Genomic DNA, 22,165 nt, shown 5'->3' on the forward strand with positions numbered 1-22,165 from the left:
CTCCCCGGCCGCCTTGCCCGGCCCCCCGGCACGGCTGTGTGCTGTGCCTGCCGTCTCCAGAGAGCGAGTTCTGGCACTTCGGTCCCTTTCTAAAATGGTGCCATCAGGCTCAGCTCGAAGCAAGCGTGTGCAATGGCAGATATGTGCCAGGAGAGCAGGGAAGGCTCTGGTGCTGCCGAAAGGAAGGACGACAAGCTGGGTGTGAGGCCTGCTGACGGATTTAATTTCTTGGGTGTGACAGATTCCAGGGGGAAGGAAGGGGGGGGGAAAAAATCTAAGTGCTTGAAGATCAGATCCTGCATTAATTACTTTGTTCAAAAGCTTTCAAATTATTTTTTCCGTGCTGGATGATTTGGCATGCAGATTTAAAATAAAGACGTTCTGAATAGGGAGATCCTTTTTAAGGAGAGCGATTAGGTGGTGATCTTGGAAATCTTTTGTTTCTGTTTTTGTAATACGCTCTGCTTTGGAGGAAGGTTAAGTCCGCTTGCTTAAAAGCAGTTTTCGTCCATCTCTTCTTGGAACGTCATTTTTGCTTTCCCTGTTCCCCTGGTTTTTTCTTCCTCTCATTCTCTGACTGTAATCAGGAAAATAATTAAAAAATATAGTTGCCCATGTTTAGTAGAATTAAAGCATAACAGAAGGTAGGTTTGTGCCTCTTCGGCCTTGCTGATTGGAAAGGATATGTTCTTGTCTAAAAATGTCACTTTAATTTTGTATTAACAGTCCATGTAATTTTGATTTAAATTTCTCTAATGTTATTTCATTGAACTTTTGAATTCCGAAACTTTATAACTCAGGATTTAATCATAATATATTAAAAATAATATTTTTAAGGTATTTTTATATGTATGTTAGAAAGCATATGTGAGTATTTTGATACGCATGTATTCTTATAGCTGTGTGTATATATATTCACTTACTTTTGAAACTTCTCTTTTAAATTTATTTTCATTATATTTAATTATAGTGTTATATATAATGTCTACTATATATTTCATTTATATTATTTAGTAATAATTTAAATTAGTTATTTTTTTAAAAAGAATTAAGTGTATGTTGGTCCCAGGGTAAGAAGCTTGACTATAAATAAGGAAGGTTTTTTTAAATACTATAAACAGACTAAAATCAATAATAGGAGTGTATTTGAGGGTAGCATAAAAAAACCATGTGAAAGCTGTGTGAAATGTAATCAGAGACTGTTCAGCTAAGTAGTGAGTACTTCCTTAGCCTCCACTAAGTTTGGAGCTTGAGGAGTTTACCAGTATGTCTGTCTCTGGATTTGAATTCAAAATTCTTGTTGCAGTTTTTTTAAACTCTTTGGGTTGAGCCATAAATGGTAAAAGAAATTGCTGTATTTAATTTCATGAGTAGTTTCTTAAAGAGTTGTGTATAATATTAATGTGGGCACTTTGGTGGTGTGGGAGTTTATTTGCTTTATAACACCTCTCAGTTATTAACTTACTCTCAGTCCAAACTTACTATCCCCAGAGTGTTCATAAGTGAAAGTCAACAGGTAGAAGTATCTTTAGACACTTCATCATTAGTGAAAGGTGACTTCAGAAGCTGTTACTTCATGGCAGCTTAACATCTTTGTAAATAGTACCTCCAGATGCAGAAGACTTGAGTTTTTGACTTCTTTTTTGTAGAAAATGTGAATAGGGTTTAGTTATTAGACTCCTGGGTTATTTCCACAAGGAGAGCTAATGCTCATGTGGGTTCATCCTCACGAAACTTGAATGAAGTGTCACTTGTAATTTTTGGAGGTTCATTGTGACTGATAGTGGGCCACATACAAATTCTATATGTAAGAAGAAAATGAGCTTAAATCTTAGGTACAAGCTAATCTACTATAGTTAGTTGTTCAAATTGTCTTCATATTTACTGCAAATTTAGTGACATTTCTGTTGTTTTTATCAACATAATAAAACTTTAAACTGGAAAAAATGGCCTGACAGGTGTAGCACATTAAAAAACTGTGTTCTGCTAGCATATAAGACACTATAATGTTACAGAAAAATTTTGCATTAACATACTCCTTAGAATCTTGAACTCCACTTCCTTTTTTCAAGAAAATTCAGTATTTAACAGCTGGTGAACTGTCAGTACATTAATTGCTAAAAAAGGAATTTGGGAAAAAACCCCTGTTTCTTATTCAAAGGATGTGGAAGCCTTCTAAAACAAAGACAGATGGATTTTGTAACATTTATCAGAACTCAAATGAAAGGAAGTTATGTCAAGCTTACAAAATCACTTCTGCATCAGAAGATAGTGCTAGTTTATTTTTGTAAGCAAATCACCCTTTTGGAAGTAAATTTGACATAACCATTCTTGGAAGTTTCTTGTGACCACTGTAGATCTGATAATGGCCAGTGAAATTAGTTGACCATTGCTGATTCCCTGATGCATACCTATTTGGAATGCTTTCAAAGCATGAGCTCCCCTCCTTGGGAGTAATGATCAATTAGCTCTTTCATCTAAGTTTAATATTGTCATCCTTGAACTTGCATTTGGTTACCGTGGGACGGGTGAGAATCACAGGAACATTTGCAATGGCTAGTGCACATGGAATGCTACAGGAAAAGGTAGCTATTAGAATTTGGACAAGGCACAGGATAGAATAATGTGTCTTTTAAAAAGTACTGCTGATGACTTAAGATATCTAATTATTTTACGTTTTCCTTGCTGCCGTACAAAGTAGTCCAGCCTGTGTTCTGTAAGAAAATAATACATGTGTAGATTACATCATGTGCCAAGAAGAGTTTGTCCCTCTCTGGGGGCCGTGCCCAGAACATAGGACGATGGGAGGGAGTGGCAGAGTTGTTAATACTTGCCTTTGATAGATATGCACTTGAAAGCCTGTTAGTGTTGACTTCCTTTGCCTAATTCTGGTATGACCTGAAGAGTTTTATTGCATCTGGGAGAGATCAGAGATAGAAAATACCAGTAGAACCATCAAGAAAACTTTGCGCAGGTACTGTCTTTTGACTGTGGGGACAAACCAGCTTCTTCTCAGGATATATGGCTGCTGTTACTTTAGTCCTTCTGCTTACCGAAGATTAAAGAGAATAAAAGAAGCAGAAGGGAAGATTGTCTGCTTTGAGAAATCACCCACAGGATAGGGGAAGTTGGTGGAATTTGATTCTATCATCCTAATGAAATCATACATCTCTCTTCAGATTTGCAGTCTACCTTGTTACAGTTGTAAAACAGTTTAGGATTGTATGATGGACCAAGGCAGAGCTGAAGGGACATGCATTCTATCCTTAGTTTATTTTAAAAAACTTTGTTAAGCAAGCGAGATGCATTGGCCTCAAAGAGATGGTATAGCAGATTGTCCTGATCAAATACAACTAGCTGTGCTCATCACATGGGAAAAGTCAGAAATTAAAGACATTGAGGTATAGATTGTTTGACTCTGGATGAGTTAGTGTCTAATGCCAGTTTAAAAACCTTCTGTATATATCCCAAAATTACAAGGGGCTGTAGTGTCTAATTAGCTATCCCTAGATGATACCCAATTTTAAATAGGAAATCAAAGTTGTGAAGAGCCCTGTAAAGTGCCTTACATCCTGTAGCATTCATCTTTTTAATTGCTGGCCAGCCAGCATTTTCTTGGGTGTTACTAAGCCTTTTGAAGCTGGTTTCTTGAGATGCTAAGTTTACTATTGAACTGTTAGGTTTGTGTGTACCAGATTCTTCTGCTTATGTTCTGCTCTGTCTGGACTACGTGGGTTGTGTATCTGAGTTTAATCACTTCCAGTCTATTTTTTTTTTAATGTGTTTGCACAGTCTGTCCTAGAACCCATATAAAACATTTGGGTCCACAACATCCTATGGCAAGTTCAGGTTGATTATATTTGCCCGCAGCTTACCCTTGTTAGTTTTGATCTGATCTTCATCTATTGTCTTTTGACCCTTTATTTTTATATTGGGCGAGAGAGAGCACGATCTCTGTGCACCTTCTCCAAGCCATTCATTTTGTAGGCCTTTGTATTTCCCCTGCCAGCTATAAGTAGCCACCTCTCCAGACTGAAAAGGCTGATCTACTCAGCTGTTGGTTATATGAAAGGTATTCCATGTATTTTTAACTTGCCTTTGTCTGAGCTCTTTTTTACTTTATCAGAAGTTTTTTTGACTTTTTAGGGTTGGTTTGGTTTTTTTAAAGAAAGTTAACTAACCCTGCACTCAGTATTTGAAATACAGGTACAAATTAGTTCTGTACACTGTCACAATAGTGTTCTGTTTATTTTTCTATTTATTGATTCATATGGAGCACTGAGCAGTCCAGATGATCTAAAGTAAACTGTCCTATATCCAGATATTTTTGTGGGTGGCAGTTACTAGCTTAGAGACTGTGATTCCAATAGGAACCCAGAATTTTCTCATACCTGCAGATACATAGGCTTTGCTTTATACTAATCTATAATCATTGCTTCTGCTTATTGTACCTCACAGTCCTCCTCCAGTTCTTCAGTTAGCTCTCATCTTCACAGTCTGGTATGGCTTCGTATTGTCAACAGTCTTCATCCCCTTTTGTGAGGTAATTTGTGAACATATTGAACAGCATAAACCAATGCAGGTTTTCCCCAGGGATCTGGAGGTGATTTTCTGCAGTGTGGAAACTGCTTAGACAGTTTATGGCTGTTCCTTAGATACTTGTACATGCAAAATCTTTCCCTTTTTTCACTTGGTTTCCTAGTTTACTCAAGATTTAAGTGCAGGACTTGGAAACTCAGAATCTATCAGTTGCCCTTTATCCATGTTGTACTACCCCATACTCTTAATAAATTCCAATAATTTTGCAGAGCAGGACTTCATAGAGTCATGGAATAGTTTGGGTCATAATGGACCCTAAAGGTCTTCTAGTTCCAATTTCCCACCGTGGGAAGGAAGGGACACCTTCCACTAGACCAGACTGCTCAAAGCCCCATCTAACCTGGCCTTGAACACTTCCAGGGACAGGGCATCAACCAGTTCTCTAGGAAATGTGTTCCAGTGCCTTACCACCCTCACAGTAAAGAATTTCATGCTAATATCCAATCTAAATCTACCCTCTTTCAGTCTGAAAGTTACCCTTTGGCCTATCACAAATGCTCTGGTAAAAAGTCCCTCTCCAGCTCTCTTGTAGCCCCTTTAGGTACTGGAAGGCCACAGTGAGGTCACCCCTGAGCCTTCTCTTCTCTAGCCTGTGTTGCCTTAGTGACAGCCAGGCTGAATCTTTCCCATTATATTATTTGTTTGTGTCCACTAAGTCTATTCTTGGTTACATTGTTTACTAATTAGCGCAACAGAGATGTGAGTCTGGATCTTCCTTGAGGCTGTCTTTAAATACTGACCGTGTTTTCCATGTATACTTTGTCAGGTCCAAGGGAGAGGTTCTGCACCTTGGCTAAAAACACAGCTATTTCATTACTGTTTAAATGTTCACTGATACTTCTGCATAATTTGAGACCCTCAACAGGAAACTATGGAAACCTCTCTAAACTGTTGGACAGTAAAATCCTTATGTATGACTTCGCTTCATTCTCTGGCCCTTTATATCTGATCATCTTTTGACCTTTTAAATTTCTTTTACCAGTCTTTAAGGAAAGAATTGATAGTTCTGTTGTCTCATTCTGTTTCAACTGGGAGGCTGGGGGACAATATATTCTTATGTCAGATTTGTCAGAGTGTAAAATTCTCTTAATTTTTCTCCTAGACACATGCAACCTTTTTAAGGAACTTCCTTTCTTCCAGGGTCATCTCTCTCCAGCTTTCAGATAGCTCCAGTTCAGGTATTTTGAGATGTTACCTTAAGCTATTTAGAGCCCAATATTAAAAACTGATATGCTAATTGAATTTCCTTGGTAGGACATTGCTTTCTAGCCTTCTGATATTTTACACTTCTTTTAAGCAAAAAGCATTCTAGTTATATAATGCTGTCATTTATTTTGGTGATCAGATTCTTTTGTACTGCTTAGTGTGAAAGATGAGGATAGATAGAGATCATTTATTAAACAAGGAAAAATAAGGAGCAGTCACTGTTAGGCATGAAGAATTGTAAGCTGGTAGTATGTTATGGGAGTAATCACAAAAATTATTCTTCAGGAACAGAGATTAGGAATTTTTTTAGCATCTGATGAGATGACTGTGGGGTTTAGCTCTGGTGGGTAGAGGTTGTCCCCCCTGTTATTTTAGAGTTTATTGCTTTCCTCTTGGTATTATTCTCAAACAGTGGATAGAAGAAAAGAAAAAATCAAGACTTTTCCAAGTCCTCTTCATCTCTGGCCTGAATAAAAGGATGGATTCATTTGGATTTTAGGGTTATTGGGTTGGGTTCTTCTTCAGAAGTCCAGTTGTTCAGCATATGCCTTATACAGCCCATTTTAAGTCCAAATAATGGTTTTAACCAGCCTGATAAGCAGAGGAAAAGGTGTTTGGTTTTGTGAGGTTTTTTCTAAACTTCAGGGAAAAGTTTATTTACAAGCCTGTGTGGAAGAACTAGGAAGTGTGGAGAGCTGACAAAGTGATAACTCTTCTGTCACCATCCCATAGTGTGGAAAAATTAAGTTAATGAACCAGTCTTAAGCCCAACTTATATCTGGAAAAATATTGACCACCAGCTGTTAAAGATCTTGCCCTAAATAATGCTGCTATTTGCAATTCTTGCTGTAGTCTGAGGGCTTCGTGTTCCCATCTTTAAAGGTAAGGGATTCTGTCAGTAAATATTCCATTTTTTGAGAGAGATATCTCAAGTGAAGTTCTTTAGTACTGATCCCAGTTCTAAAGAAAATTGAAACATTTGAAGAAATTTTTTTTCCACTGTACCCTACAATGTGGATTTTAATGTGCCTGATGTTTAGAATACAGCATCTATCTTGTTTTGAGACTGCCACCTGCTTGTTTTATTTGATGGCCTTTAGCTGCTGCATGGATCTTCATGGCTAATAAGCTGTTTCCCATCTGGCTTATTCAGTGCCAGTGAATAAGTGAATAGTCTTTTAAATGCTGAAGTTCTTAATGGGAGATAAATCTGCTACACAGAGTAAATGGGGTAGGACTGCTGCTGAAGATGGACAGAAGAGATTGGAGCACTCATGTTGGGACCAGAGTTTCACCTTTTAGGGGAAAAACCAGTAATATCAGAGCAAGTGGTTGTCTTTTAAAAGTAGCATAGGATGTCTTGCTAAAACACTTAAAGAATAGTGCCTCTAGGATGATGCAGTTGTTGAAGCTAGTCTCAAGCAGTGGATCTTCTGATGAGTTAGAAAACATGCAAAATCATATGTACAACTGTCTCAATCTTGGTGTTGATGCTTGTAGAAATATTTGCATACTTCAAGACAAGGGACTTCAGACATAGAATAAAGTTATGGGGTTTAGTATTAAAAATAGCTGAAGTTCTGTTTTAACAAAAATGGGGTGGAGTGTGCATTGGCCAGTAAACTAAGGGGAATATATTTCACTCCATTTTTTTTTTTTTTAACTCTTGTTATTTTGATGAAGTTTGCCTTCTTCCTCAAAAACAGGAATCAGTTTGTTAGCTGCCTTTTGCCCTTGGAACCAGTTGTGGAACCAATCATTTTTCTCTAGGCAGCAGATGAAATTCATAGCATGAGGAAAGAGTCTCATAAATTGCCCTCTTCTTTACTTGAATTCTTGTTTGTATGGCACCCCTCAGTGCAGGTGTAGCAAGCTGGTCTGAAAACAAAATCTCTTCCTCTCTTTCTTGGAGTAATTTTGGTTTTCTTTCCTTTTTTTTGAAAGCTAAATAGAGATTTTGAAATCCTCATCAACATGTTAATAATGATAAGGCCTTCAGCTAACATTCACTAAAGGATGATGTCTTGGGTTATTTATAAGATGGAAGATCTTGCAAATAATTGAATTCTTTTAACTGGTGTTGCTAGCTGCATTTGAAGAAAGTTGATGGAATGTTTTAGAAAATACAACTAAATATCTTTCCCTTGAGAACAGGGATTTGAGAGATTATGGCATCTGAAGCTCACAATGTTAAAAACCAGAAAGTATTGCATATTGAAGGTCATCCCATTGATCTCCCCAGAAAAAGAATCTCTTCTTCCACTAAAAAGATCATGAAGGAGGTAAGCTGTTTGTGTTGTTTGGTGGGTATTTTAATGTCCCTTGATAAAACTGAAGTAAACATTTATCAAGTTCATAGTTCTGAGCGGTCTAAAACTAGAAGCACAGCACTAGTAAGCATTTGATGTTTAGATGTGCAATAGAACTTGAACAGCAATTATATTATGAAAACTATGTGTTATAATAGATGCAGGCAGCAGCTGCACGGATCAGTGCATTGTATCGTCCATGTGAGCAGTAGGTACTGGTGCAGTCTTACTCATGCCTGCTTTTCTGCAATCTTGCTGAGAATGTTTCAGTATGGGAATTCTATCGTGAAAAAGTTCTTTCTTGCCAAGAGAGCTACATGGCACAAGTGAGAGGTGTAGGTGAAACATTCATTGAAATGGATCTGTTGTGTAGTCATACAGCTTCTTCTACCACATTGGTAACATGATTTTCACTGGATTCTTGCTACTCAGAAGCAGTTTTTATAACCTCTTACCTGTGTTACTGGCTAAAGAGTAAGACAGTGGAGTACAGAAAAAGCACTAGAGAGGCAAACTTACTGTAAGACTTCTTCAGTAAGTGGCGAAGATGCCAATATCCTCTGTTTGTTTATTGAAATTATTAAAATTCACATGATTTTATGAGTCAGTTTTAACAAAAAAGATCATAACATTGCCTTGCTGATGTGCACAATGTAAATGTTACCATTAATGCTAAGTAGTATAGATGGGAGTGTTTGACCCTTTCTAGTAAAACAGCTTTTTTCTTCTCTGTTTCTTTTCTCCCAGGGTAAGAAATCTCCAAAACAGCTGGCTTCATACACAAACAGGTAGGAGGGCTGTGCTGTGTAATATTTGAGTTTAAAGTGTGACAGAGGTAGGAAGAAACAGTTGAAATTGATTACAACACCAAAGCAGACACAAACGGATGATAAGTCTTGATTTTAATGACAATTCTTGGTTCTTGTGTTTTCTTTCATAATTATGAGTCTCTGCATTAATAAAAACAGAGAATATTGGTGGCATAACTTCTGATAACCCAAGTGTCATTAAGGCATATATTTGGGGAAAAATGTTTTCAATAACCCAAAAGCTGACTGCTGAATTCATAATTATATGTATATAAATAAACGTAGTAATGCGATTGATTTGGTTTGGAGCAACCTTCACTAAAATAGTGCTTTATTATTGCAGAGTAACGGTTGGAAAAACGGTGACCAGTCCCCTCTCTCTTTTCAAAGTGGTATATTGTAAAAGGAAAGTTCATTGTTATACTCCAAAACCTTGTTACAGAAAGAAACCGTGCCCTAAATCTAGGGGCCGTGACATGGCAAATAAAGAAAATGAACTGGCTTGTGCAGGGAATCTGCCAGCAAAACTTCACAACAGTCGTACACACTTGCTGAATTCTAGTGATTCTGGCTCATCTCAAACAGAAGGCCCCTCATCCAAATACAGCGCATTTTTTTCGGAGGTGGGTAGAGTTTGAAGAAACTTCAGTTTAAAAAAGAAGTGTTCCTAGTACTTAGCTGTGAAAGCTTGCTTTCTTTAGATTAATTTCCTTCAATTCTTTAAATACCAGGTCTTGTGATTTACTGTCTCTGTCAGTTTGTGGTGATACTGTTGTCAACAGTAATAGTCCTGCCACTTTTCTCCATCTTTGTGTCAGGTCAGAAGCTCGGATCTGCCTGACTTGACTGGATTAAAGTTGTACCAGCACCAAAGGAGAACGTTGTTTTGACCTGCTTAGGTTTCATGAACCAGCAGGACATGTGTCCATATGTGTGTTCATAGAAGTGTAAAAATGTTAGTGTATCAGTGGGGATAAACTGGTGAGGTAGGTTAGGACAATTTTCAATAGCAGTATCAACTTTGTGTGCAAAACTAAGTGTTTGTGTAAGACTTTATTTCTTGTTAGGATTGGTTGAGGAAACTTAGTGGATGCTTGTAGGGCTTCTGAAACTGGATAAAAGGTCAGATATTTAAATGAAACGGATTTTGTGACAGTGAAGGCCATTTAAGGCTCTTAATGTTGAAGCTTGCATTTCTGTCACAATAGATTTTTATTATTCATCGAGGCTTGCATGTGTTTAAAGTGAGGCATCGCAGGGAAGGTAAGATCAGAGACTGTCACCATGCTGTCTTGTCACAGTACATGTGGGCTGCCGTGAGGAGACAGCCCTGAGAGCCCAGTGGGCTGAAGGCACAAGTCTGCAGCACTTCTGCACTGTTTAATTTGATGGATTCAAGAAAAGAGCAGAATAGCTACACTAAAGAGGTTGCAGAAAGAAGGGTAAAGAAATGAAGACAGGGAAGATTCATTTTCTGAGAAGCTAAGGACCAGATCACTGGCCTCTGGCCACAGATTACTATTTAACTGGTTTGAGAGGTGTGTGTGGCTCTGCAGTGTTCATTCCAATCCAAGGTCTAATTAATTAAAATGCCTGAACTTCATTCAGAGAGCAAGCTTTTTCAGAAATGAACCTTATCTGTCAGAGTTTGGAATAATACATGTAATTACTTGTGTCTAAATTGTGTCAAAATTAATAATCATCTAAGTAAAATGTTCTCAAGAGTTGGTGAGAATTATAGGCTGATGCTCATGAATGCTCATTTTGATTATTAGATACATCTCTTCGGTGGTAAATAGGTACAAACCTTATTCTTGTAGCTTTTGTGTAAAGTAGGTCTAATCTTTTTGTGCCCCTTCTAAGGGAAATTTATGATTTTAAGGCTATCGTTAGATACATTTCTAAAACAGACTCATCAACATACAGGTAGAAAAGTCTATTATCTTATACCAGATTATTATATTGGAGTAGCTTATTGTTTTATTGCTGGCTACCTAACTTGTGGCAACTTCTTTTATATTTCTAAAAACATGCAGGTTTCTCAGGACCATGAAACTATGGCTCAAGTTCTTTTAAGCAGGAACCTGAGACTGAATGTAGCTTTAACCTTTTGGAGAAGGAGAAGTATAAGTGAACTGGTAGCCTACTTAGTGAGGTAAAATAAGTCTCTTTTATATCCTTAAAATGATAGCAATCCCAAATATGCCACAGTATTTCTAGCAGTTCTGTAAATGTTGTGACTTTGTTACGCTTTTTAAATCATAGTGGAAGCATATACTTCAACTACTACTACTAGTAGTAGGATCTACTAGTAACACTTCTGATTTTATTCTTAATGTTTCTAGGATACAGGATCTTGGAGTAGTAGTAGACTGCCTTCCTGTGCTTACAAACAGGTACAAACAAAAAAAAGAGGGGGATTAGAATCTGCTTATAACCACACAGAAGTTCAAGCACTTCTGAAACATCTTGTTTTTTAAGTTTACAGGAAGAAAAACCATATGTTTCAGTTGGCTGCTGTGTAGATCTTTTGCCTTTAGTGAAATCTCTGCTTAAAAGCAAATACGAAGAGTAAGTATCAGCTTGGGATGTTTTTAAAACACTATTACTTCCTGGCTGTGCAGAGCCCTGGAAATTAATGGTTTTTAGTCCTCTGACTCTTGTTCCCTCTGCCCCTTCTCCCAGCTCTGCCTTTCTCAGGAAATGAGAAAGCTCTGGAATAGAAGCTTTCCTCTGAACCTTTATCCTTTAACAAAGCAGGGGTGCAGAGATTGTTGTATGCAATGTTAGGGGAGAGGACTGGGTTTGCCCTTATGGTGATTTATTTATCCTAAACAGTAAAAAAGAATAGCACTAAGGTTTTAGTATGCTTTATAACATGAAATCAAGGCAGAGTTTTCTTCTACTTTTTCAACAAGAACTTTAGTTACCACTTAGAAATTGCAAAGGTAGCAAGTATTTAAACTTACCAATTTGCCTAGGTTTTTGTTCTTCCAGAATAGAAAATGTGTTACTTTCTAAATTGCTTACCAATTTATCTCAACACTTTATCTGGCCTGTGGATAATGTACAGGGAGGAGGAAATGCATAATGTGTAAAATGTGTTGTTACAGATATGTGATAGTTGGTTTAAACTGGCTTCGGGCTGTCATTAAAAGATGGTGGTCAGAGCTATCTGCACATACAGAAAAGGCAGAAGATGGGTGAGTATAGTGTTGGGAAATACTTAAATATGTTCCTGTAGCCTAGTTCATCTCAATCTGTTTCAATTTTGATAAGTAAGAGCATAACTTGCCTACAAAAGGCGAAGTTACAATTTTAAAGTTAAAGCTTAAAAGTAGTTCTGTTGTTCCTAAGACACAGGTAGGTGGTGTTTGGAAGCTTACTTTAAGGGTAGTCAAGTAACTGGGGGTTTTTTTCTTTTTTTTTGCTGCTGCTGTAATACATGTAGGACATAGTCATATCAGGGATTATACAAATGCTGTAGAAGTTAAATGAAAATTTTTGAGATCTTATGGCAATATCTGTTGTATAGGCTGAGTCTATATGCAGTACTAATAATTCTTTTTAGTAAAAGAGACTACTGAAATGTACTTATGTATGTTATAAAGTGATGTTCATTCTCTTTCAGAAATTTTAATATTTTAAAACAACAACTGAGTGTTTTGTGGGAACAGGAGAATCATCTTACTCTGGTTCCAGGATATACTGGTAATATAGCTAAGGTAATCCAGTTCTGGTTGTATTCAGTAATAAATGTGGTTGTATCACCTGCAGTATTCCTCTTGTTTTACGTATGCTAAACTGTGGTTGGACAGAAACACTTTTACTTTAGTTTCTGCTAATGCACAAGTGTATTGCATGGTTTTTACAGAAATCTGGAGTTGATTCCCTGTGATAGTTGTGTGATTTAGAATGGTAATAATTTTTTAATCTTTTTTTCTTACTTTACAGAGGAAGCATCTCCTTAATAACAAAGTAGCTAATAGTAATGAGCCTTAAAATTGATGTTAAAAAGGGCTCAGTTGATTAGGTAGACTGTGAAAGGGACAGATGTTTTCTCTTAGATCTGTTGTACCCATTGTTGTAAGTGTAATGCAGAATGGAGAGTCTTAGCCCAGGAATGTCATTGGCATTTGCACATAAGGTGACTGGGGCAAGTGACAACATACTAAATTCTAAAGCTTATTGCTGGCCTAATGCTTAGAAAATGATGAGTTTGTGGAGAGCAGGAGCCTGTCTGAGATGAATCCCTGCTTACATTTCTCAGTAGGTTGTGGTATCAGTAGCATAATAAGGGTGTCTGGTAGATGCATGTTTTGCTGTTCATGCTCATTTCTATAAACATGGCTAAAAGTTACACTAGGTAAGAAACCCCTCCAGGTGGAGGGTCCTGACGAAGGTAGTGAGAAGGGAATTACAGCAGACACTTGGTTGTGTGCAGGATTTGAGTGAACTTGAAAAGAACTTCAAAATTGCATCTTTTAATTACATGATAAGGAATTTTGTGGAATCTATAGTTCTATGCCTAAAGAACTGATTGCATTGATGTATCAAACATCAAGTTATTTCCTTTTTTTCTGGGACTGCTGTGCACCTGCAACTTCAATTTTGATGTCCCTACAAGGATAATTACAAATGTCTTCCAGAGTTTCAGTCAGCAGAGATGCAGAAGAACTGAGTTCTAACTCCCAACTTGGTAGAGCCATGAGAGTATGTAATGTAGACTGCCTAGTTCTTTTGCTAGATCAGCATAGCAGCTATAGGTGGTGTCAGTTTGTTTCCCTAGGGTTCAGGTTCCCTTTATGTTCATTTGCTGGCTTCTTAATGTATATCAGGATAGATTGTGAACAAGGTCACCTGAGCAAGAGGAGCAAAAGTAGTACAAGAATGTTGGAGGGTTTGGCTGAAGGAATATGTTTTAACTACGTGATCATATTATGATGATGATCTTTCCTGTTCATGCAGGGAGCAGAGCAATAACAAACTAAATTGATGGCTTTGAAAACTAACCCTACTCTTCTTGCAGGCTTTTTAGTACATAAAGAAATGTCATTGAAAGCATTAATTGAAAGTAATTGTGAAGATAACTTGTTCTGAAATTTGGGCAAATACAATTATTCTTGTGTTATGGTCCTTATTGGTTACCCTGCTTCAGACATGGAGTTGATGTTAGAGCTATAAGGAATGTGACAAACACTTTCTCCTTTTTTTCCTTCTAGGATGTAAATGCTTATTTATTGCAGCTACACTGACATGATGGGGAAGCTATGCGTGCTTATGTGGTGAAACAATCCCCTGAAGTATCCCTGAAATGTGTACTGAAAGCCTTTTGAGAAATACTGGCAGAAGAGAACTGAACTGTCAAGCTGTTTAATGAAACCACTAACAAAACCCTAACAAATCTACTTCACATTGAAGTGGAAAATGTCTAGTAGGAGCAACTTTTACTTCAGTGAGGTGAAAGTGCACTATGAAAACTGTATGCCTTTGCTGCATTTGGGATTCGCTCAGTTACTAGGTATTCCTTTAAATGCCACTGTATTTTGCAGCATCATCGCATAAAAGAAGATGAATTATATTGTCATGAAGACAAGACAGCAGAACCAGTTATAAGGAACCAACAAAAACAATCAGCATTAAGAGCTTTTATATGTCTCTTTCACAAGAGAACTACAAAATGCACAACTATCTTCCAATTACATTAAAAAAATACAAACAACTTTGGGATATTCATTTACTTCTATGTTTTAATCAAATTATTAAAGACAGTTTTTGTTTGCACTATTGAGAAACTATACAGCAAAGATGCCTTAATTACTAGTGTTTCGAAAAGCCAATGTGTTAAGATGCAAATAGCTATTATGTTCAGATTGTGATGAAAAACTACAAAAATCAGGGTTTCACATTGTGTAGTTAATTGCACATATACAAAGATTCATGTATGAAAAATATTATAAATACCTGAAGTTAAGCTTGGATGAACAGTTACTGCAAATGTCAGCAGAATGGTGAATTTATGTCTAACAAATGTTTTTATATTGTATGTGGATTTCTAACACAGTAATCTTGTTCTGTATCATTCAAACTACATGCAAATAAGTAAATATATTAAATGTATCTACTGTTTTTTCTTTTCAAGTTCAAAACCACCAATTTCTAGAATAATCTCTTCCACAATACTTTTTATCATAGATATTTATGTCTATTGTTTGAAATGTTTACAGCCAGGTGAGGCCATGTTATTCAAATAACACCCTTTTTATACTACCTCCTTTAAGAAACTGACAAAGAGCTTTTGCAAAATTGATCAAGTTTGAGCCTGATCAGTGATGGCAAATTCATACCAACAAATAGCATTGAGAATACAGCTATAAACTGTTCTACTGTCATATTGATATGCTGTTCTATTTAAATTTAAAAGCTATATCTTAATAGCTCTGAGGGAGTCTTAATTTTAGGCTTGCTGTTTCCTTTTTTAACTTTGTGATTAGGAAGCATGCTTTTTCAATTAAAACTTGTGAAGTGCCAGCTCTTCACTTAAAAGTATACATGCACAGCATGTATGACCAAATAGACTACTTTCTTAAAAATAAGTACTTACAGAGGTTGTTTTCATACCTAGCATTAAGCATGTGCACTTTTATTGACATGCAGGAGATGAGTCTTTTGATAGCCCCAAGTAGTTTTTTCTTTACAGATTAAATAAATGAATTTTAAACTCCTCTAGTGGTCAATAACTTTAGGCCTCCTGTTGCTTCATTTTGTATTTAGTTTATGTATCATTGTTGCTGACTTATGAAGGCCAACTAGAAATCTGTCATCAGAACTTGGTGCTTTTGGTTATTTGACTGTTCTGTAAACCACCAAAGGTTTTGCGTTTCCTAGGGCAGTCAGTAACAAAGAGTTTCTGTGACATCCCAAAACTGAGAACTTTGTGGGACAATCTGGAGACATGCACATAGCCAATATTTTTGCTAGAATTGTTGTGTATCAGTAGAGATATTTCATGCTCAAAAAGTTTTGAGATAGGACTTTTCAAATGTTCTTACTATCAATTAAAAATTTAAAGGAATTATAGTATGACAACATTCTTGTATTACTTTACTGTTCTGTTGAGCACTTAAATGTAAAAGTATCAAAGTCTAGTTTCATCATTTGGGTAATAATTGCTGAAACTCTTAGATTATTCCTCAAGGAGAATACTGTTTATGGAAAATCAATTTTTTTTTTTTTTTTTTTAATAGACAAAATAATGGCCATTTATTTCCGATTAGAGAAGAAAGCGTAGTTGTAATTGATTAAAGGGATACTCTGGTATTTAAAAATCCAGCTTGAATATAGATTTAGATACATGGGGCTTATAATAAATTCTGTATGTGGCCATAGAGGTACCAAATCCTAACTTCTTTTAAGTGCTTTTGTTTTAGAGGTGAGGTAAGATTGACTTGAGGATCATTACTGAGGACTATCTAATAAAGAAATGCGTTCTTTTTAACTGCCGAAAGTTGTATTTTGACAGCATCAATAATACAGTATTAAACATTGTCATTAGTATCTGTGCCTTATTTTAAATGAATTTTTTACTGTTTTCAGGCAGCTACTAGACTGTAAGAACAGGATTCAGGTGTCTGTATTATCAAATTATTTTTTCCATCATGTTCATAATTCATTTAAACTATTCACACTAATATTCAGGTTCAGCTTCTTGTATTCTCTTTAGTTCTCAAATGGCTAGGAATCAGTTTTGCTGTTACAGAATGTACATGTATAATATCTGGTCAAAGTTGACATGAGTTAAATGTCTTAGCAGCTGTGTAACTCCACTAAATTCATATAGTTGTCTCGGTGAATCTAAGAATAAGTTTATGAGCTATCAACGTGCATAAATGCTAATCTTTGTGATACTTTCTAAAAATGCTTTTTCTAGGATGTATCAAAAAATCCAGGCAGAATTAATCCTTTTCATGTATGTTCTTGTGATGCAGAAGCACATATGTACTTGAGGATGAAGGATGCCTCCACAAAGCTGTTCTTCATGTTATACCACTTGATGTGAAACTGATGTCTTTGAAAAACAGTATGTCTTTTGCCTCAGTGTTCTCTGAAAGTACTTGAGGCTGTTTTGCTGAGGGAGTACTTCTTTTAAGTGTGACCCAAGATTTGCCCATCCCCTAAACTGAAATTAAGGAATCCTTCTGGCAAACTGTCTCTTTCTGCAGGGCTGAACAAAAAAGTCCAATATTTTGTAAATGTTAAGCGGCCCAGCTGAGGTATTGCTGATAGCTTGCTGAAGAGTGGAGATGAAAAAAGCTGTCCCATTAAGTAGCTGGGTATGAAGAAGTTAGCATGTCTTAATGATTATGTATGTCTCTGTTTTGAAGGAGCTATGCCTATTTCTCAGGAAAGAGTCCTCTACTCTTGTATCACACAGGTGCTGCAGTTCCAGACTACCTAATAGTGCTTGCAGATTGTTGCTGGTATTAAAAAAATTAGCTTTAGCCTTCCAGGAGCTTACTGTTGTCTGCAGTGAGATATAAATAAAATGATTTCTTCCCTCCTGTAGGCTGCTTTATCAGAGGCTGCAGTTTTAACACTTGAGGTGCAGGAGGGATGGGAGAGTAGGAAAGGACAAAGTATGCATGCCCTAGGCTGAGTGACATCAGCCCCACTGCATTATACCGAACGTATCTGAAAGCAGGCTGTATTTTCATTTTCTGGTACATGAAGTAGGCAAGTTTGGAGTTGGAGGTCTTTATGCATTTTGCATTAAAGAGATAAAGGTTTTGAAGATGGATGCTCCAGTGTTAATTTGTTGGGATTTTTTTCTTGAAAGAGTGGACATTCTTGTGAGTGGAAACTTGAAAGTATATGTGAAGCTTACATTTCAGACTAGCAAGTGGTTGCTTTTACCAGTTCATCTTGCCAGATCTTCCAGTTCTACAGAAGACTGGATGTCTTAGTGTGGAGATTTGCAGCTATTTTTTGTGCCTAGTTCTCTGGTGCAAAGTGAGACTGGTGGTTCATAGTTAACTATTTCAGAATACAAAACCATGCAAATTATGGTACTGGTGTGAAGTTATTCCAGCTTTGCACAATGCAAATGCTAAAGTTTATGAAAGCAGTTGATTCTTTTGAGATTAACTTTATATTGAGCTGATGCTGTATTAGGGAAGGAAAAAAAATTCAGCTTTTAATAGCCTTGGTAAAAGCCAGACAGTGTAGTCTAATTTTTGCCTTCAGTCTACCATCCTACACACAGTAGTCATTGTAGGTTCCAGATAAAGATTCACAGAGAAAATAGATTGAGCATGCTTGTGTTATTAGTGCTTTTGTTAACCTTCTTTAAACAATTTATGTTTATTCCATGAGTTAAATGGCTTGTTTTATGTCTCAGAATGAGACTAAATTGAACTATTTTTCTCCCCCTTTCTGCATATATTCTTTAGCACTTAATGATGTTATTTATTGCTCATCTACTTTAAATATACTAAGAGATTGTCTTGTTAGAAGTGAGAGGGGGAAGATGAGAATTCTAGACAAAACACAGGGCTAGCTATTTAACGTGATTCAATTTGAAGCAGTTGTGAAAAATTTCCATCTTTAAAACTTTTCCCGCAAATTTTGTTAATATCTATGAATTGAAGTGTGCACTAACAGCTCTAAGTTTGACTTTGAACTTGGTTGGAAAAAAATAAAATGCTTTCGTTCTAAATAACCAGAGCTGCAGTATTTGTTTCTGTTCTTGTTTTCTGCATTGAGTACTAAGCTGGACTCTCATACTAACCTGCCATAAGGGAGGCATGAGGTGTAGCATTGTCCCTTAAAGGGATAAAATGGAAATATTCACAACTATTGCAGACCTAGACTATATTTGTTTCTGCTCTGACTGTAGTTTTGTAGTATATCTCTTTGTGTAGATTGTGGCTGCTGATCACATTGCTGTAAAATGAGATCTACTTTCAGCTTGAATGTATTCCACAGTGTTCCTGATTCATATGGATCGCTGCTTCAATTCAGGCAGTCATTACTTTGAGCGCTGTAGTGTAGATGAGCAACTAAGTGTTGGGGTGTCAAACATCTGTTCTTCGCTATAACAAAACACAAGGATGCTGCTTTTATCTTTTCCGCCTTTTTATTTTTCCCTTATTCTTTCATTTAAGTGCTTAGAACCATTCGAATCCCCTTTGGAAAGTGATAGATGCCAAAAGTTGATAAAATCCTTTTACAAATATGCTTCTGACTTCTTTTAATACAATTCTGTGAATAATAGTTTTCTGTGGATTTGGGAAGGAGGCTGTTTTCTGTATGTATAGGCTTGAAATAAACAGAACTAGTGGACTTGACTGTTACTGTAATCGTATTCTTGATACTTTCTTTTTTACATAAGCACTATATGTATTGTGAAACAATTAAACCAAATCTAAATACCAAGATAAAGTTACATTCCAAAACTATCTGCTCTTTCAGGTGTAAATGTTGAAATACGTACGCACCCTAGTATCATACTTTAAAGTGACTTGTAGACAGTTTAAAATAGCTTTTGTAACTTATGATGTCTCTATCAAATTGAATTTAGTCTATTGAGCTTCACTTTCAAAAAGCCCAAATTATGTTTAGATCTTGCAGTTGCCACTTCTACTCATTTCAGATATACTATGGATTTAAAGACTTAGTGGAGTAGGTATTCCACCTTCAGAAAACTAGCTGGTCTTTTTGTCTTTTGTGATAACAGGCTTTCATTACTTCTCTTCTGCATGAGACAAACTTCTTTTCTGCAAGAGTTAAGTAATTTTTATAGACTTTCAGAGAAGGGTTGCCACATACAAGAAACGTGTTTGGTTCCAAATGGGGAAATTGCACAAATACGGGCAGCTGTTAGGACTGTGCACATTTCATTACTATTGAATTGTCTTTTCTCGTGTGAATCAGCTGTCCTATTATCTACTCAGTCTAGATAAAAGTGGAATGATGGATTATTGGGGAGTTGAAGTCTTAACAGCTCTTGGCTGTAAGAAACCAAAACTGCTCTTTCTATTCTGACAGAATTGCTACAATGAATTCAGAAAAGAACTATTTGTTGTATGTTTAGTTTGGAGAGCAGAAATCTCTTAATACTTTTTATGTCTACTAATTGTACTTTGTCTTGAAGCTTAAAGGCATATGCATTTATGTATGTTTACTTAAAATTTTAGTTATTAAAATAAGTTTCTGACTGAATAGGGGAAAAAAAACCCAACCTTGCTGCATTAGTTAATTTTTGGATGACTGCCACCTCATGTTCCAGCTGCAGGAAACAGTAAATTATAAAAATACAATTAACTATCATTGTACACACAGTGATAAAACTTGATTTTCAACATTGTAAGGTTTAGGTAATTACTAGTGAAGCAGTAAAACAAAGCAAGACTAAAGAAATAGCTGCCAAGTTTTGTTCTCAAACTTGTGTTTTGGTAAGTCTAAAAAGCTTGACTTTTTAATCAGCCAAAATGAGTGGTGATCGATGGGAGTGTTAATTCTGGAGTGATTCTGTGCCAACAGCCAGCATTAGCATAAGAATAAGCAGAGTAGCTGGTTGTGAAGTGAACCCTGCCCACCAGAGCAACTGTCTTTTCACATAAATTTTCTTAGAGCCTTTTGCCTTTTTTTTTTTTTTAAGATGTTACAATTGAGGTGTTTTTGGATAAAGAGAGCAGAGAGGGAGTTTTCTAAATCTGTTAATTGGATGATGGCGTAGTGCTGCAAGAGGTTCCTCTAAAAATACTGCCCTCTGAGTGGTGGCATCAATAATCACTAAAGGGGGTTGAGGGCTTGAACACAGGCACATTATGATCAGGACTGTGGCCAATGTGTGCTGTCCTGGATGTAAATGTAGGAAATTGCATAAAACTGGGGGAGGAGTATTTAAGATACAGTACAAAAATTCACATTACCTGAAAAGGGTGCCTGTGATTGTTGGGAGATTGGGATATGATAATAGTGTTTCCAGTCCCGTGTGCCTTCTCCACAGCAGAGAGGCACTTCACAAGGGAAGGCTGGAGACCTGATGCTCACAGAGCAGTCATCTTTCTTGACAGTTGCTGCTTTTCCACCCCTTTGACGTGTTGGGGCACATCTGCTTGGCTGAATTTCCAGCTCCACATCCTTGTCACTTTTCCAAGTGAGCATAAAATGCCTTCATATTTGGCACACCTTGTTTCCCAAGTGATGTCTTGTCCCTCAGGTCTTCCAGGTTCTCACTACAAAACAACTTTGTGCCATTGAACTGTGAAAACTCAGAGGCTTGTGTGCCCTACACAGGGCAACTGTGGAGGCCACCATGGTATTTAAGATTAAGCTGTTGTATTAAGAGGGTTTGTGTGTGTAAATGTTTTTTAAACATGAATGCCCTACCAATATTCTACTGGGTATTAATTAAAAATGCCTACAGTTTCGAACCTTTACGAATGGTTGGCTGGTGACTAGTTAGGGAGAAATCCTGCTGCTTAGTGGTGAGTGGTTTGTTGGTTTGGGCTGGTGTTTTTTTCCTATTCACCCATCTTGCCTCCTCCTCTAAGTACAGTTCTTTAAATTTGTTGGTGGCAATTTGAATTTTCAGTTTTACAAGTTTGTCTTTCATGGTTTTCTGACCACACAAAATAATCAGGATGTTGGGTAGAGTGAGGATGTGTTATGTTCACAAAATGCTGTGTAAGCATGTTTGCACTCATTTCTCTGCAGAAGTATCCTTTTTGCCCTTTCCTCTTCATTCCAATACATTTATGTTTCTATTGGTGGCATGTCCCTTAACATCTCTAAAGGGGTTCTTTCCACCTCACAATTCGTGATTCAAAAAGCAGATTAGTTGCTTTCCAGATGAACAGAGAAGGTTGCTACTAAAGCTGAAAACCAGAAAGTGGGGGGGGGACCCAAGAAAAACCACCAAACCACAAACAGCAATTCAAAACTCAACCCAAACCAAAAAAACTAGAATTCACTTGTCTCTAGCATAAAGTAGTGCTGTAGCCAAATGACAACAAATGCTGCTCTCCATTTTTCATTAAAAAGGAGACATAAGAATTCGTTTCTGAGCGGGGAGTCTCTGACATTACAAATTGTTTGGGGTTTTTTTAGGGTTAGTGCACTGTGATTTAATTTACTTTCTAAGTGAACATTTGGTTCGTGACCTCAGCCACCTTACTCTGAAGGGCTGTAAATAAGAGGAGAACGCCCTTGGAGCTTTTCTTCACAACTGGCAGCTCG

The 22,165-nt window shown here is 36.9% G+C and overlaps 1 protein-coding gene across 1 annotated transcript; it reads left to right on the forward strand.

Annotated features, from left to right (window-relative positions):
* Nucleotides 1-71: 71 nt before the first annotated feature.
* On the forward strand, nucleotides 72-19,269 carry KATNBL1 (katanin regulatory subunit B1 like 1). The gene is made up of 10 exons (XM_008639544.2): nucleotides 72-199; nucleotides 7,960-8,087; nucleotides 8,862-8,902; nucleotides 9,267-9,546; nucleotides 10,960-11,078; nucleotides 11,269-11,319; nucleotides 11,405-11,494; nucleotides 12,037-12,126; nucleotides 12,555-12,648; nucleotides 14,146-19,269. The coding sequence occupies exons 2-10, from the start codon at nucleotides 7,974-7,976 to the stop codon at nucleotides 14,176-14,178; spliced, it is 912 nt and encodes a 303-aa protein (XP_008637766.1). The 5' UTR covers nucleotides 72-199; nucleotides 7,960-7,973; the 3' UTR covers nucleotides 14,179-19,269.
* Nucleotides 19,270-22,165: the final 2,896 nt, after the last annotated feature.

The sequence above is a fragment of the Corvus brachyrhynchos genome, unplaced genomic scaffold (assembly GCF_000691975.1).
Source record: "Corvus brachyrhynchos isolate BGI_N302 unplaced genomic scaffold, ASM69197v1 scaffold115, whole genome shotgun sequence".
Lineage (NCBI taxonomy): Eukaryota > Metazoa > Chordata > Aves > Passeriformes > Corvidae > Corvus > Corvus brachyrhynchos.